Raw genomic sequence first — 18058 nt, forward strand, 5'->3', positions numbered from 1 at the left:
AAAAATTGAATTTAAAACTTACAAATAATTAGTAAATGACATTAGACTGAGACTTTAGTGTGTAATAGTTCATCATGGAAGTAAATCATAAACATTATTAAGTATGTATTCATCAGAAATTATATATGCCTGCAGGATTAAAACACCAGCAGTCTTATTGTTTGATATGGATGCACATCTTATCCTTTACACCACAATGACCTCTAAATTCCATCAGAATTATAAATATACTCTTCAAAGCAGAAACTGTTTCTCATAAAAAAAAGCAATAGTTTAATACAAATATGTAATTGTTGACTACAAAGCTTACATTCTGAATGACAATTCCACTGGGTCTCTGAATATCTCACTACAATCATTTTGTTTGTTGTATCATTATTACTTCTGGAGTCCAAATTTTCAACACCTTTTATACAAGAGATTTTGCCGTTTCAATGAAAGAATTATCACATTATTGGCACTTGCACTTCCCTGTGTAATGTATTCCAATAGGTATTTCAATACTTGATGACTAATTCTAGGAAAATCAGATTATTATTGGTATTTCTTAATTATTTGTAAGTACATACATATCTTAAGTCACTCACATTTAAGAATTAATGGGTGAGGGGATGGAATTGCCCTCATCATTTCTTAATATATGGACTAGCAAGTGCCACTATATTTTTATGAACTTTAACTAAATGGCTTCAGCTGCAAGTGTCATATCAAAATTCTTCATTCTGTAATGGTAAAAATATGAAATATTCTTAAAACCGACTTAAAAATTTACAGATTGTCAGTGCTACTAATCATTGATGGCTATTCAATATATTTTCATTCTGCTTCGGACAGATATTTATTTAGGTAGGTTTAGTTACATTAGTTATGTAGCCTACTGTTGACGGTTAAATCTGAGGGATTGGGTCTGTAGATTGATGAGGGCTATTAAAACACAACTGCTTATTAGAATTATATTGCAGATAGTTGAACACTTTTACACCATTATACAATTATTATCTTTATATTTTTTTATAAACTATTTCATGTTTGTCTTGCCGTGTCTAGATGAGAAGTGATGACATTTTCTTACGAGAATACATGATCTGTTTTTTTTAAACATTTAAATATTTCTAATATTCGAAATCTAATCAGTGTCAGTGTTGCCTGCCATTACATTTATATACAACTCCAAACCTACCAAACATAACCGATTGACGAAGTATATTATGTATGAATGATTAAATACATAATTTATTTTGCACATGAAAATAATGAAGTATGATATAATTAATAAGAATTGTAAGAATAGTAAGATATGATATGTAGTGAAATAGGTAATGTTAAATTATTCAAATTTTGACTTACCAACTGTAGCTGTGCAAGACCGTGCTTAAATCGCTTTTTATGGAGACTCCAACTTATGCCGTATTGCATGTTTTTAATTAAAATTCCACTAACTCATAGATAATACGCTCAAAGACACTAATTCTTATATTTATTATTGACACTCGTCGCCACAGAACACTATTATTCTAGCGAAGCTCGTCGCTGCAATCACAACTTTGTTTTAGATGTTGTAGATGTTTTTTCTAATTGAATTCACAAGGTTTACAGGAAAATCAGCATACAGGAAAATATCACGGTTATTATATTTCCAAGTAATACAATTAATATAGCATTAATGTAATCAAGTTTAGTTTTATTTATTTTTTTTTTATTTTGTTGTCAATGTACTGTCGATTGCATCTATAATTGAGGTGAATCTGTCATGTACTTTTGTCAGTTTTTCAATGTTTTTATTGACGATCACTTTGTTGGTGCAACTAAATAAATAAATAAATTAAAACCAAGTACTGCCAACCTAGCAATTTCTCTATTTACTAATTTTGTCCCATTAACTGCAATTTCCGGGCAAATAGGATTACACTTATTTTTGCTTTTTTTGCTTAACTGGATACTAGTTGCATAGTTTTAAATTGGATAACAAGATACCCCCAAGACTCATAATTTTGATCCTGATATAGCATTATATACATCAACAACTACCTTAAATTGCTCTAGTTGGAATTTGTCCCTAATCACCCATTTTACGGTTGGTCATTTGTCATTATTGTCTTGTCAATAATCTAAATGTAAACATTACATGGAATTGGATGGTGGTTAAGTGTTTGTAGCAAGTGTTTTGGTGTTTAATAATTTTCGGTGCTTTATTGGGTTCTATTCCCTGTTGATTAGCTAATTATTAGTTTTGTGTGTTTATATAAGTGTGTTGTCTTATTTGTAAGTATTAATATAGTAGTTTAGTGTAAATAGTGTATTATGAACGGCGTGACCCCCGATCCCGGGGAGTTATCTCTTGACCAACTAACTCATCAATCCCAATGGACACGGAGGTAATCCATCCTTCTAGAAAAACAATCGCTCCAATTCTGATCATCTCTTTACCACCAAAGAAAATACAGTAGCACAAGTAATCGGATCTGTTCAATCTGTGTATCCTTACCAGAATAGACGGCAACAGAAACGATATTTGGATCAGGATGTTGCTCCTTTTTTGATCCACGTAAGCAAAGATTGCGAGTCTTCGCTAGTGTTACACTACGCCCAATTAAGTTTGGTCACTTTTTACACCACAACAATATCAAGGACGTTGCTAAAGACGGTGTTAAACGTATCGGCCGAAACCGAGTCTCAGTCCAATTTAAAACTGCTGTGCCGCAAATTCTCTAGATCACCCAGGTCTTGTCGCAGCATTACAATGCCGTTATACCTCTTATAATGTGATCGCATGGGTATGTAGAGGCGTCCCGTAGAGTGGACCTTAGAAGAATTAGTTCTTCATTGAAGTTCCTGATGGTTTTGGACGTGTCATCAGAGCCGACGACTCAATAAAAATCAATTGAAAACAACCCCTATTTGGACTCCAACTCCGACAGTTGTCCTTACATTTATTGGCCAAAAGCTTCCTGATAGGGTTTACTGCTTTTTCAATTCCCTCCCAGTTCAACATCATTTTACCAACTATTCAATGCATAATTGCTGCAGGTTTGGACATGTTGCTACGCATGCCGGTCAAATGCGCGTTGTTTTATCTGTGCGAATCTCACTCTGGTATTGAATGTAATAGTTAATCTCCGATACCTACCTGTTTGTTTTGCTCTGGTAACCATAAAGCCATAGATACATCTTGCCCTGAATATTCTAGACAGAATCTATCAAACTGGTGATGTCACAAGAAAATATTTCATAAACGAAGCGGCAGTCAGGTTTCCACAAGTCAGAAGATCTTTTGCAGACATTTCGTACGCTCCCCCCGTTCCCCACTCATCTTTCAAACCCTAACCAATCTTCCCCACATCCAAGCCATATCCAATTCAGTCTCGTACCGTCGACTTACTGTACTCAAATCCTCAGCTCCGGCATCCATCAGGTTATAGACAAGCTCATCAAGCTATTGTTAGTATCCCCTCCTGTCTCCTAATGGGAGTGCCTATCTTCAGATGATGTTTCTCCCATGACAATTCCTGGAACTCTTACTTTTACATTTTAATTATTTTCCGTTTTGGGGACTTTGACTACCGAAATGTCGTATCTAACTTACTGAGCTTAATAAAATTATTAAATGCCCAATTCCTACAATGGAATTGTCACAGCATTCGTCACAAGAAGAATGATCATCACCCTTATTAATAAACACAATCTTCTATCTTGCTGTCAGGAGACATGTTAAGCCCGGATCCAACTTTAGGATCCCGGGTTTCTCATGTCTCGGGAGATAGTTAGATGGTTTATGCTGGTTTGCTATTTAGTATCTAGAATGTGATATTAAACAATTCCCTTCTTCCACGTAAACATTTTTGCTGTTGCTGTTAGAGTTATAAATTTTTTCCTCTCCATTACATCCTGAACCTAACTTAGCTATTCTCCTGAATTAAAACTTATTTAAAGTCTTCCTCCACTATCTTATCCTTGGTGATTTTATTTCACCATACATTTGGGGGTTGTTATTACTGTGATTCTATTTCTTTTCCTTTTTTGATCTTGTGATGAACTAGATTTGTGTTTATGAATGATGGGTCCCTTCGCAGGTTCCTCATCTCAGATCCAAAGACTGCTGTGGACCTTTCCTTAACTTCTCCTTCCTTGGCTTCTAGCTCTCCTGGTCTGTCTTCCTTCCACTCACGGTAGTGATCACTTTACCATCATTCTGTCAATTCCTGATTCCCTTATTCTATTCCTAATGCTTCCCTTCCACCTCTCTAAAATTTAATATTCACAGAGCTGATTGGTCTCAATTCAGATCTCATTTAGATCAAGAATAATGAATATTCCTTTGATTAACCCTGGCAATGTCCTTTCTTCTTACGTATGTTTCAGAAACGCTCTCCTTTCTTCTGCTGCTAATTCTATACCTCTCAAAACACTGCTAGATGTAAAATCCCTTCTCCCCGTGGTGGGATTCAGAGTGCACTCAAGCTTGCCAGAACAGATCAGAAGCTGAGGATGCTTATTCGGTTGCTATGAGCTCGGAAATTTCATCTCTTACCAGAGAATTGCAGCCAAGACTGTAAGACTTTATCAGAAAAGAAAGATTGGTTGGTTGCGTTTTTGCGAGGAGCTCTTCCTATTACTCCCCCTTCTAAAGTCTGGAAGAATATGAGACGATATCGCTGCTCTGTTCCTGCTCCTGTCATCTCATCTAACGATCCTTCTGACTGGGTTGAACATTTTTCCTGTAGGTTAGCCCTGCTTCTGTACCTTGCTTGGAAGAAACTTTTCCCTCCACTATACCCTCTAACCCTACTGATGATTTGAATCTCCCTTTTCTTGGGAGGAACTTTCAGCTGTCTTGGAAGGTTTAAGTGATTCATCCCAGGAATTGACGGGATTCCATACTCGTTTATTTCCAAAAGCAGTAACTCTGTAAAACAGGTATTCCTTCCATTCTTAATAATATATTTTTATCTGGAACTCCACCTGACGAATGGAGGACTAAATTTATCCTATTTTAAACCTGGAAAGCCCAGCTCTGACCCTTCTAGCTATCGGCCATCGCTTTGTCCTGTACAATGGCTAAGATATGGAACATTTAATCAAGAACCGTTTGGAATGGATTGTAGAAAATAGGAACATATTAGCTAAATCTCAGTTTGGATTCCGAAAAGGTTTTAGCACTATGGATAGTTTAAGCATATTTGTAACAGACGTTCGTATTTCCTTCTCTAAAAATGAGTCTTTGGTAGGTGTTTTTCTGGACGTGTCATCTGCGTATGACAATGTTCTTCTTCCAGTGCTCAGGCAGAAAATGCTCCAGCTGAGTATTCTGTGAAGATTGTAACATAATTTTTAATCTCTGTCTCCTAGATTCGTATATATTCGTGCTCCAAATTATTCTTCCTCTCCAGACAGCTGTGGAAGGGCTCCCCCAAGGGTCAGTCCTCAGCCCATTACTTTACAGTATTTATACGTACGATTTAGAGCTTTCGGTTAATTCCTTTTGTCAAGTTCTACAATATGCTGATGATCTCGCACTCTACGTTTCTTCTAAGAATATTGATGAGGCCTCTTCTCGCCTAAATTCAGGCATAGGCTATCTCCTAGACTGGCTCTCAGACCACGGTCTGTCCCTATCTATTCCTAAAAGCAAAGTGGTTGTTTTCTCTCGGTCCAGATCTTGTCCCAACGTTTCAATATCTTACGATCAACAAATTTTTCGGTTGTAGACAATGTGAAATTTCTTGGTGTTGTATTAGATTCTAGATTAACTGGTGTCCATCATATTAATCATATTGTTAAAAAATGTGAGAAAAATATTAACATTCTGCGTTCCTTGTCTGGTGTCTGGTGGGGCTGTCACCCCTATACTCAAAAACTTATGTATAACGCCTTAGTACGTAGTCACTTAGACTATGGCACTTTCCTTCTTGACCCTTGTAACAAATCTGCTATGAGTTCCTTGACAAACTTCAATCTAAATGTCTGAGATTAATCTGTGGAGCTATGAAATCGTCACCTATTAATGCTCTTCAGGTAGAATGCGGCGATGCCCCTTATTCCTTAGAAGACAATACTTATCTGACCGGTTCCTTTTTAAAGTCATTCAATCTCCTTATCATCCTCTTATCTCTAAACTCCATATCCTTTCTGATTTTATCTCTTCTAATAAATTTGGTACCACAAGGATTATCCCTGCCTTTTCAATAGTTTTGTCAGCTATCTCCGCCTTCCTTGTCCTGTATTTCAGTATCAAAAATTTCCTCTTTTCGACATCTCTTTTAAGGCTCTTATCTTTCAGCCTCAGTTCTTTTAGATCTCGGTATAGAAAAAAAATGCCATTCTGCAAATTCCCAGTTAAATAGATACATCGCCAAGCATTGGTCCGATTGGCTCATCATTTACACTGATGCTTCTAAGTTGTCAGACCAGGGTTGTGTTGGCTCCACTGTCTGGATTCCTAAATACAATGTGATTCTCAATTTTAAATGCCCCCCTCAAGCTTCAGTCTTCTCTGGTGAGTCCATAGCTATTCTGGAAGCATTATCATTCATTGAGTCCCATAAACTAAATAAATCTGTTATTCTTACTGATTCTAAGAGTTGTTTACAGGCTATCGTTGCTAACCAATTTAAATCAAAATCTAAATTCCTTACATACTAAAAATTAAAAATTTACTTTTCAGCTGCCATTCTAAAAACATTGAAGTTGTCCTTGCTTGGTTGCCTGGCCATAGTGGCATTTTAGGTAATGAAACTGCAGATCTTTGTGCTAAAGACGCCACAAAACTGGCTGTATGGATCATTACAGAGTTTATTCTAATGATTTACTCCCAATAGCTAAACAACGATTGCTTTCTTCTTGGAATTCTTGTTGGCAAAAGACTAGTTTTTCTAAAGGTAAACACTACGCTGATATTCAAGGCTTTATTCCTCCCGACCTTGGTTCTGCAACTTCAAAGATTTACATAAACGCGTTACAAGTACGATCTGTAGATTAAGGCTAGGCCATACGTGTACCCCCATCCATCTGGCTAAACTTCATATCAGGGATAGTTCTATTTGCGAATGTGGTCTTGACGAAGGCTCTCCAAATCACATGTTTTTCAGTTGTCCTCGTCTATCTTCCTCCCTCTATGATCTCATTCCTCCTGATATTCCTCGCCCCATTGATCTCAAATCTCTTCTTTCCCTTGTCAACTCCCTTTCGTTTATATTCTTAGTTCATTCATTAACCATAATAATATTAGCTGTAGTTTGTCTGTCTGTTATCGAACTAACCCCTGTATATATATTGTGTGCGTCTTATTTGTTTTAGGTAAATCAACAGAGATCCTGTCATCAAACATTCTTAGCTACTCACTTAATTCTTAGTGAATATCTGTGACCTTGCTCGTTCACGAAGCCCACTATAGAAAGCAGAGTATTAAATACACTTGACATTGGCGAAATCTAAAAGGAAACGCCATAAACCTAAGAGATAGATAGATACATGGAATTGGGAATATTAAATACCTACAAGTTAAATAGGAAAATAAAAACCGAAGAGAAAAAATGGCAATAGCGAAAAAATGCGTGCGATTTTGCTGAATTTTAATTATCGTCATCCTGTTACCAATGGCACATTACGAAGGTACTTTTAAAGATAATTCTGGTAAATCTAGCTTTTTCCAAACATCTCGTCTATAAGCGAACTTATTCATTTATGGGATAGATCATAAGCCTTCCTTCAGTGTGACTTAAATGCACAATGTAGTCATTTTTAGTATATTGTTGGATATTAGGAACCATGGCCTATGAATTATGTTGTTGCCTCTAGGTATCACAAACTGAATCCGCCACCAGCCTAGAAACAAAAGAACTTAGTTTCAATTGCGATGTATACTGGAGAATTTATGTATAATTTGCAAATTACTCCAAATTCTTAAAATCCAGAAAATACAGCATATTTGACATAAAAGATCCATCATTAAGGGATGAAGAGTCAGGCAATTCATTATCTCAGTCCTTCCAATAAAGTATATTTTAAACCAAGTCATTAACTTAAGTTTTATCATTTAGTACAAAATTTTATAGGTCATAAGAGTCTGTATAACACTGGTTTTCAGTCAAGACTGGTGTTGACAATTTCAAGAGCATAGCCAAAGTGCTCCTCATGTCTAAGAACTTCCTGAAAAGTTAAAAAAATACTCCAAACACTTCACCCTACCACTATTGAGGAGGCACTCATGGTTGGCCGTATTAAACCGGGCCTCCAATGGGTGCTTAGAAAGTTCCAGGTCTTGTAGTTTCACGAGCCGCTCGAGAGTGCAACCTGTGAATTCTCACATCGTAGTTAGAGGTGTCCACTTCAAGGTTTGGGTTTTGCTGAAGTATCTTAGCCTCATTCTGTACAGTGGTTAGGTTCTCACTTCATTCAATGGGTCCTCAAGCTGTAGGGGATGATCCCGATGGTCGGAACACGATGATGATGATTCAGTAAGGGATTCCGAGGGTACACCGAGGTGGGTTGGCCACATCATCAAAGCAGGCTTCTGAGAGGCCTGGCTCGGTGTCCAGTGGTGGCAGGAAAATATGCCTTCAAGTTGATGAGTTTTGTCTCATTCAAGACCTGGGCGCTAGTTGACGAGTGACTAGGGGTTTTAATCAATTCAACTCTGATATACCCCCATCCCCAACACATAGGAAGTTGAGCAATTTACTCATAATAATTAAAAAAAAATTGGATTCTACTGAAATGTCATATTGCTATGTCATCATGCAGTACCAATTATAATTTATTACGATAATAATAATTCTTAAAGATAACATGAATACCAATATACAAAGAGATAATATGTTGAATAGAATTAATATGTAAGAAATAAACGACAATTAGAGTATTGTTAATAATTTAAGTTTCTTCTTACCAGAAATTTCTATAATTTTGCAATACTGTTATTCTAGATACAGTGCAGGTGCAGGTGATACTTCACAATTTGATGTAGCAGTGATTGGAGGAGGCATAGTAGGCTCTGCTTCAGCCAGGGAGTTAATATTAAAACACCCACATTTAAAGGTTGCTTTAGTTGAAAAAGAAACCGATTTGCCTTCCACCAAAGTGGAAATAACAGTGGCGTGATTCATGCAGGTATTTATTATAAACCTGGTTCCCTTAAAGCAAAATTGTGTGTCAAAGGTCTGAACTTATCATATAAATATTTTGATCAGAAAGGAATCAAGTATTCCAAATGTGGTAAACTTATTGTGGCAACAGAGAGATCAGAAGTTCCTAGACTTTTTGATTTATATGAAAGGGGACTTAAAAATGGTGTTAAAGATATACAGCTCATGGATAGTAAAGAGATGAAAGAAATTGAACCACATTGCAAAGGATTACAGGCATTATGGTCTCCTCATACGGGTATTGTTAGTTGGGCTCAGGTTACAGACTCCTATGTTAAAGATTTTATTGAATGTGGTGGCAAAACCTATCTAAATTTTGAAGTAAAGAAATTTATAGAAGCTGAGTCTGCTGAGTATCCTGTAAAAATAATTGATACAGAAAATAATGTTATTAATGCAAATATGTCCTCACATGCTGTGGACTGCACTCCGATAAAGTGGCAGTTTTAACAGGGTGTCCAGAAGAACCCAAAATAATACCATTTAGAGGTGAATACCTTTATTTGGTTCCAAACAAAAGTAAATTGACCAAAACCAATATATACCCTGTGCCTGACCCTAGGTTCCCATTTCTGGGTGTTCATTTAACACCAAGAATAGATGGCCGAGTTATTGTAGGACCAAATGCGATTTTAGCATTTTGCAAAGAAGGATATAGGTGAGTAATAACTATCACAAAAGTTAATAATGCAGTAAAATAATCAGCATATATCATTTTTATGTATTTTAACAGTTATCACGGTTTTGCTTTAAATGTGTGTAATTTTTCCTGTTAGTATGAAATAAATTTAATAAATTTATATTTTTTACACGCAAAATTAGGTGTCGATGTTATTGTAAATTAATGATAAATATGTTAAACTAGTATTGATTACTACCATCGATTCTATTGTTCTCAGGTGGGGCGATTATAATATGCAGGAACTCAAAGAAATTATTGGTTTTTCCGGATTCCGCAAAATGGCTATGAAATATGCTAGTTTTGGTATCAAGGAAATGATAAGATCGGCTATAACACCTCTACAAGTTATGCAAGTTCGGAAGTATATACAGGAAATAACGTCAGCAGATGTTGAAAGGGGTCCAGCTGGTGTTAGGGCGCAAGCAATGGCTAAGGATGGTATGTGAACCAATGAGTTTGGCCAAAAACTTATATTAATAGTGATAAACAACAGCTTGTATATACCCCTAATACTGTATGCGCGCGAGTTCATGTCCATCGGCGCCAGAGGCGACGCGCGGGGGACACCTCGCACCACCTTCGCCCGCCTTCCCGCATTTGTTTGACGTCGAGTGTTGTCCTTGACGGTTGTGACGCGCGCTTATCGATATCGAAAATTTACACTCACGCTATTGTGTTATTTAACCATGACTACTCCGCTTCCAACAAGTTCAGATAGAAAAAAAGATACATACTGATTCCGACTCTGATCTGTCGGTTGTCTTTTCATTTGATAGTGATTGAATTGGAATTTAAATTTTTTTCTCTATTAGAAATTAAAAAAAAAATCACATTTATTTTACTTCATAAATTGCAAATTACCTTAAGTTACATTAAACCAAATTGACCGCTGTTGACCAAACCGGTAGTTTTTATCGACATTACCATAATTAACTAGGTTACAGCACTACCGCATTCCTCAGGATGGACATGAACTCGCGCGCCTACTGTATATATTGGCATTACTGACATTACTGACGTCCATGAGCCACGGTAACCATTAACCATTAGTGAAGCAACTAATGGTAATAGTAGTATGCCTAAGGTAGCAACGCAAATAATTAATGTTTCGAATATTTTTAGGGCAAAAGTTAACATTTTTAATCTAGAATATATTCACAACTTCAGAAAAAATTTCATATCGAGGAGTGAAAGGCTAATTATGTGACATTTATGCAACTATACAGGAGAGCCATTTCAAGTTTAAAATTTGAAAAAAAATATCATAACAACAAAACTTCAGCTATTTGTAAGGGATAAACTTTATTGAAGTTCAAGTAAGAACATCAAGTCGTTAATACTAATACTAAGTAAACCTTTAACCTGTAATTACTAAGATAAATGTCGCGTATTAAGCGAAATGTCGCCTAAACCAAATACCTAGCCTTTCACCCCTCGATAAGATATCATAAATAGATAACCCTCGTTACAAACTCGAAGTAATTTTAACGTGCGAAGTACTAAGTGGCATTGTCATTGTTAAAAATATATTGTTATGTCCACCACCATTAAAAAAATTAAATAAACCGAAAAATTACATTTTTGATAATTAAGTTTCATTGTTTCTTAAATAAGCCGCGCCAATAAAGAAACGAATCGAAAATGGCATCTATGTACCTGCACTGACAAATCGTAGGGTCAACAAATAAAAAGAAAGATAGAAAGAAAAAGTTGTTTATTGTAAAAGAATATAAAAACAAATGAGTGTGTACTTTACTTTATGCCCTAGCAGAGGGAGAGGTGTCTCATCTGGCATGCAACTTGCGTAGACACTTTAGCTGCCAGTCATCAAAGTCGCACAACTCGAAAGTGAAAAAACTGGAACTCAACAACAAAGTCAGAAAAACTGATATTTTATTTTGCATGCAGTACGCGCCGTGCGACTAAAGACAGCAATAGTTTAGAGTGAGAGCGCATGATCGCCACCGCCTTTTTAGATTCGTTTCTTTATTGGCGCTTATAAATAGTTTGAGTGGTGTAAAAAAAATACTAGCTGCCTTTATGTATTGTTTACTATTAGCCTAATGTATAAATACTTAACAGGTACATTAATAGAAGACTTTGTTTTTGATTCGAAACCTGGACATGGAGCAATAGGAAGTAGAGTACTCCATTGCCGAAATGCTCCATCCCCAGGAGCTACGTCATCACTTGCGATTGCTGAAATGGTTGTAGAGAAAATTGAAAAAGAGTTTAAAATATGAAAACGTAACTTTATTATTTTCAGTACATAATTGTTATTTTTATATGAAGATTCTATAACTCTGATAGAATTAGGTTTAAATGTATTGTTTAATGACCGTTTTTTGAATATATGTATTGTTATATTTCATTCTCAAGCAAACTTTTAAGAATCTCTCAATAATCTAAATTAACCTGTTACTCGTTGGATAACTCATGTAAGTTCATGTAATGCCCGACATATATTATGTACATACAATAGATAATTTGTCTTTTTTTTCAAAATATCTCTGTAAATTGAAAGTTGTTCAAGTGTTATTATTACATAATTTTATTACGTTACAAGATATTTAACTTATTTTATTAAATAATCATTATTGTTGTACATATTTGTGACTAGGTTAATGTCATAAAATATGAAAAATGAATTCGAAAAGGAAAAAATGTGAAGCTTAAAAAACTACAAAACAAGCTTTATATGCTTCACATTTTTCCTTAGTGAATATTATGATTTACTAATATGTTCATGGAAAACTTCAGAACACATATTTAGTGAATTAAACCACAACCAGCCAGATTCCTGTTAATATAATGATAATTGATTTAAAAATACATATTTTTTTACGAACCAAATAATGAAAATGGCGAATAAATTACATATAAAGGTGTAATAAAAATATACATTGCTTTTTAAATTTCACATTTACAACCTACAATGGGGATGGCGAACATTTATAGATTTACATACCAAAAATTTTAAATGACCATAAACGCGGTATGGACTTTGTGGTTATCGGAAAAATAAAATTGCCTAAATTAAACTAAATAGTAAAAATTTTTAGCAGCCGTTATTTTAACACGTTGTTAATAGCTTGGTGTGTGCGTAGCGTAATTTTTAAACGTTATTTTCACCGATCTCAAGACGTGCTATTAATTTGAAAATTTGCACACGCATGGATCTACGACAATACAATTTTAAGGCTGCCTGTCCACCGGAGCGGAGCGGAGAAACGAAGAAATATGAACCAATAAGATTGCACAAAATCAAAATCATAAGATTGCAAAATGATTTTGTGCAATCTTATTGGTTAATATTTCTCCGTTTCTCCGCTCCGGTGGAATGGCATCCTAAACGTTCGCTTCATCTCGACAAGTTTCAGCATGATAAAAATACATTGATACTTTCATTTGTTATTTATGTGTTTTTATTTACATTTTAAACTAAGTATTTATGTAATTAGCAGAATGTATGTCGAATTAGTCACCGGCAATCAATTTCTAAGTGAATTAAAATTCATCCTTAAAATTGACATAATTATATACGTTCGTCTACGGCTACGGCTCAATGGCTTTTATTCGTAATTCATCATAGTGAAATTGGTTATGAACTAAAATTGTTCAGTGACCATATCGCACCTTTAGAATTATAGACCCAACTCAAAAATGTGTTTCTTAAAAAACATCGAATAAAGTTCCAAACCGAAAAGACGTTGAGGAAGGGGACGAAGTGAAAGAGACCGATGGATAAGTTTGTACCTTTTATGCTGCTTTTGGACATTTGATTAGTAGTCGCTGAAAAGGGTCGTTTTAATTACATTTTTGAATTAAAGTTGAAATACAAAAATTTGGAAATGAATTTCTATGATTCCAAAGGTGCGATATATAGTCGGGTGACATCAGTTCACCATCCCCAAACTACAACACAATTTCAGTCTTAGTTGAATGTATGTCATATTAATTCAAATGTACATTTGTATATTTAAGTATCTCAATAAAAATAGGCAAAAATCAACTTAATTCATCCATCGTTTTAATATAGAATTAGGAATGATATAAAAAAATATTGATAATATCAGACTGATTAAATTTTATTTTAATCATGTCCATGACTCGCGGAAATCGAAAAAAAAATCTGCACTTGTTAATCATTGAAGTTCTATTATCCATTATTTATTTTTAGCACTTCACAATATTTGTGAACGAATTTTTATACAATAAGTAATCAAAGACTGAAATAGGCATGGCTAAAATTAAATAATGGCTATTAAAAGTAAACAGATTTATGGTCATAAAATGTAAAATACGCATTTAAATTTATTACTCAAAACTAAATGGTGCTAAAATCCAAAAATAAATACTGAATTTACAAATAAGTACAGCTTAATTTTTTTTTTAATCTGTTAAATTTGCTTTAAATAGGTTTGTAACATGATTATTTTCATATTTTACATTTTCTAGAAAGCATTTTAATTGAACAGAGGTATGTACTATGTTATTTTTAAATATAAAACTCATAACTGCTCATATCAAATATTATTAAATACAATAATGGATCTGAATTAATAAATTAAATGTTCTTTTAAAGGCATTTCGAATGATTCATTTTTGTTAAAATACTGAAATAAGTTCAAGTTAGATTAGATACCATACTTATCAACGAATTTAGTCCGCTGAATATCTATCATAGATTTAAAAATTTCATAAATCCAATTACACATCTAATTTTTGAGATGAATGAATTTAAGAACCAATGAAATATTTTAAATTAAATTGCTGTTTTTTCTAAAGAGAATTGTCATTTCTCAGGCTGGCGTACCAACCTTATGTTAGTAAATACTAAACAGTTCAAAACCACTGCGGTGCTGCATTTTATGCAGTGATTGTGATGTTTGTACTATGCCTGTTTAGGAAGAGTACGACATTAATTGCTGCATCATTTTGTTAGGAATTGACAGCTGCTTTTGAAAGAAAATGCCAATGATGTTAAACTCAATTTACAAATAAATCAAGAAAAAACAGTGAAGTTTGTATTAAAGTACAATATTCTCATCTTGTTTGTAATTTATTTATTTTTTAGCTTGGATTATTGGGCTATTGTTCTCTTGGGGACTGTCAGCTTTCCTTTCGTAAATTTTATAAAAAAACAAGAGGAAAAGGTATACTTCAAGTAAATTTAAATGCTGAGGTGTTGGTTAATGAAACAGGAAATGAGCTTATTATAACGAGGTTTTCTCATTGTAAAAGTATTTATATATTTACTCTTTCCTTTGTTTTCCATTAAAATATTGTTATTCTATAACATGGTGACATTTCCCTACAATCTAAACACATATTAAAAATGTAAATTGCACTTTAGCAACCTTTTTCACAGCCTTCAACCATTGGTTTGAATAAGCTAATTATTGAATAAGTTTTCTATTATTGTAATTAATTATAATTGTTGAAATTAAAATTATATTCTAATTAAAGTTGCAATAGTTTCAATTTGAAGTTATTTGATGTAGTATATTCTCATAATCTTTTCCTCTTTCCCGATCTACTATTACTCAGTTATCAGGCCTCTTTTTGTCAAATAAATGAACTTTATTTGAAGATCGTACACACTTGTTAAGTGGAATAAAATGTTGCTCATAACTACTATGTACTCCGAAAAACCAAACATTGAGTAGACTGTAACAAAAAAAAGTATTTTATAATTGCTTCATTTTCATCTAGGAGCACAGAAAAAAGAAAAAAAGCTCACCATAAGGCTCACAGAATCTATTGTGCCTTAAAAAGAATATTGCTGCACATGCAAATGAAGTAACATTAAGAGAGAAAGCTCTCCATTTCAACTTAACTGAGTATTTCTCTTTATTTGTTAACTTAGATCTCCGACGACAATTTGAAAGCATAATGCATGTTAATAGCATATAGAAAACTGATGCACCAATGAATGTTTTGAAACAAGATTCATGATATGCTGCAAAAATAAAAATCACTTTTTATTATAGTAAATAATGCTAATTTTAAAAAGTAGATGTCAAAATATACATACGATAATTGCTAGAAGATGTCCAGTGTGTTAAGCCTAGTAGGGACAGGTTTTCCAGCACATTTAGAGTTACAGCTAAATTAACTAAAAATAAACATTCGGATCTAATAACCTTTTTATAATATTTCCATCGCAACGATATAATATAAAACCTGAGAGGTGCATGTATGTAAATTGCGGTTTTCCATATCGTACTTTGGGGTTCGAAGTTACCAACAGACGCTGATATTGAGGGAAATATATTTGGCACTTTACAGTGTGTATTATTTGCTTCTTCAAAATCTTTAACCATCGTTATTATCACACAACAAAGGAAAGCAACTAATGGTACTGAAACGGTAAGAAAGCACACTTTTGCTGAAATACGAAAGTAGTATTTTGTTTCAGAAACATCGTGTAAAGGCAAATACATTTAGTTTTCTGAATCAGTAAAAGAGCTACGGTATTCCTGACTCAATACCTAGTACCTAGGTAGGTACGGTACCTGTACCGGTAAAATGGGGCGATTAGGGATTGAAAGGCGAATCGGGAAAAAACCGGGAAAATCATTCGACGCTCAATATAAGTTTTATATTCATTGCAAAATCTTCCATTTTTTTGTAGTTTAATAGTAGAATGTTGAAAGTTCACAAAACAACTCTGAATATGCATGTTAATATCTGCTAACTTATAAAAAATCGCGTTTCAAATTAACTGCCTGTGGTGGTAATTATTTTAGTGCTAGAAACTTTGCTCTCTTTTATTTATTTGATATTAATAGAAGACGACTATGATTTATAAACGTTATTTAGTGTTTGAACCAGCATATATATTAAAGGTAAGTCTTAGTTGTTATTGGTTTTAATGTATTTGATTAAATAAAAGTACATGTAAAAATCTGTTGTTTTTGGGGATATTGGGGACGTCTTAGGTACAAATAACAACGAAAAAGGGGTCAATTGGGATGAGAATACGTGAAATGGAAACGACCTAAGTATAAATAGGTACAGGTTTGTAGGGTTGTCTATGTAGTTATAACAATATTTTTTAAATTTGTTGGTAAAAATCTGGTTTATCGAAGCGAAATTGGGAATAAGTCTTTAGTTGAAATAGATAAGCATTTTAATATAAGTAAGTCGATTTTGCAGAGACATGTAACAAGATCAATGAAATCTCAAGGTGGACAAAAATGTCTAAGTAATACATAATCAAATATTTAATATTTGTTCAGAGTGGGGGTATTCATCTGATTAATCCATGGAATAACCGACACACCTAATCTCTTAACCCAGATAGAAATATCAGCCCCTAAGTACTTACCAAGAACGGAGAAATATAAACCGTTTCTAAGAAAGCCCACTATATATGTGTAAATATATATATATATATATATATATATTTTGTTGTTACTGCACTGTCGATTGCACCTATAATTGAGGTGATGTCTGCCATGTACTTTTGTCAGTTTTTCAATTTTTTTATTGATGATCACTTTGTTGGTGCAACTAAATAAATAAATAAATTAAAACTATATATAAAAATAAAAGTAGTGCCAACCCTAGCAAATTTCTCATTTCGTCCCAATTAACCGCAATTTTCGGGTAAATAGGGATTACACCTATTTTTGCATTTTTTGCTTAAACTGGAATGCTAGTTGCATAATTTTAAATTAGACAGCAAAGGTGCCCCCAAGACTCAATCATTTTGATCCTGATATAGCATTATATACATCAACAACTACCTTAAAATTGCTCATAAAGTTGGAATTTGTCCCTAATCGCCCCATTTTACGGTACCTACTTAATTTAAAACCTTTTTGACATGTAACACTTAGAACAGTAGTAGTTTTATTTTTCTAACTGGAAAGGCAAAGGTGTGACTGTATGGTGTGACATCAATATAGTCTAATCTTTTATATAGGTTTAAATTTTTTATATAAATTTTATATGAAACCTTTTTTTTTATTGCTTAGATGGGTGGACGAGTTCACAGCCCACTTGGTCTTAATTAGTTACTGGAGCCCATAGACATCTACGACGTAAATGCGCCACCCACCTTGAGATATAAGTTCTAAGGTCTCAAGTATAGCTACAACGGCTGCCCCACCTTTCAAACCGAAACGCATTACTGCTTCACAACAGAAATAGGGAAGGTGGTGTTACTTACCCGCGCGGACTCACAAGAGGTCCTACCACCAGTAATTACGCAATTTATAATTTTGTG

The 18058-nt window shown here is 34.1% G+C and overlaps 3 protein-coding genes across 4 annotated transcripts in view; 1 reads left to right on the top strand and 2 right to left on the bottom strand.

Moving 5' to 3' along the window:
* Positions 1-18058, bottom strand: part of LOC149501787 (uncharacterized) — a 76523-nt gene that overhangs the window by 12141 nt on the left and 46324 nt on the right. The window lies entirely within an intron of this gene.
* L2HGDH (L-2-hydroxyglutarate dehydrogenase) lies at positions 7491-12796 on the top strand. The gene is given in 6 exon segments (XM_028181940.2): positions 7491-7608; positions 8922-9052; positions 9055-9531; positions 9534-9798; positions 10040-10260; positions 11905-12796. Coding segments are annotated over 6 exon segments (1317 nt in total). The 5' UTR covers positions 7491-7546; the 3' UTR covers positions 12066-12796.
* LOC114248642 (post-GPI attachment to proteins factor 2) lies at positions 12054-16351 on the bottom strand. The gene is made up of 3 exons (XM_028181941.2): positions 15860-16351; positions 15566-15784; positions 12054-15492 (listed from the first exon to the last, which is right to left on the bottom strand). Exons 1-3 carry the CDS (start codon positions 16266-16268, stop codon positions 15365-15367), a joined length of 756 nt encoding a protein of 251 aa, XP_028037742.1. The 5' UTR covers positions 16269-16351; the 3' UTR covers positions 12054-15364.

The sequence above is a fragment of the Bombyx mandarina genome, chromosome 12 (assembly GCF_030267445.1).
Source record: "Bombyx mandarina strain Sakado chromosome 12, ASM3026744v2".
NCBI classification, from domain to species: domain Eukaryota; kingdom Metazoa; phylum Arthropoda; class Insecta; order Lepidoptera; family Bombycidae; genus Bombyx; species Bombyx mandarina.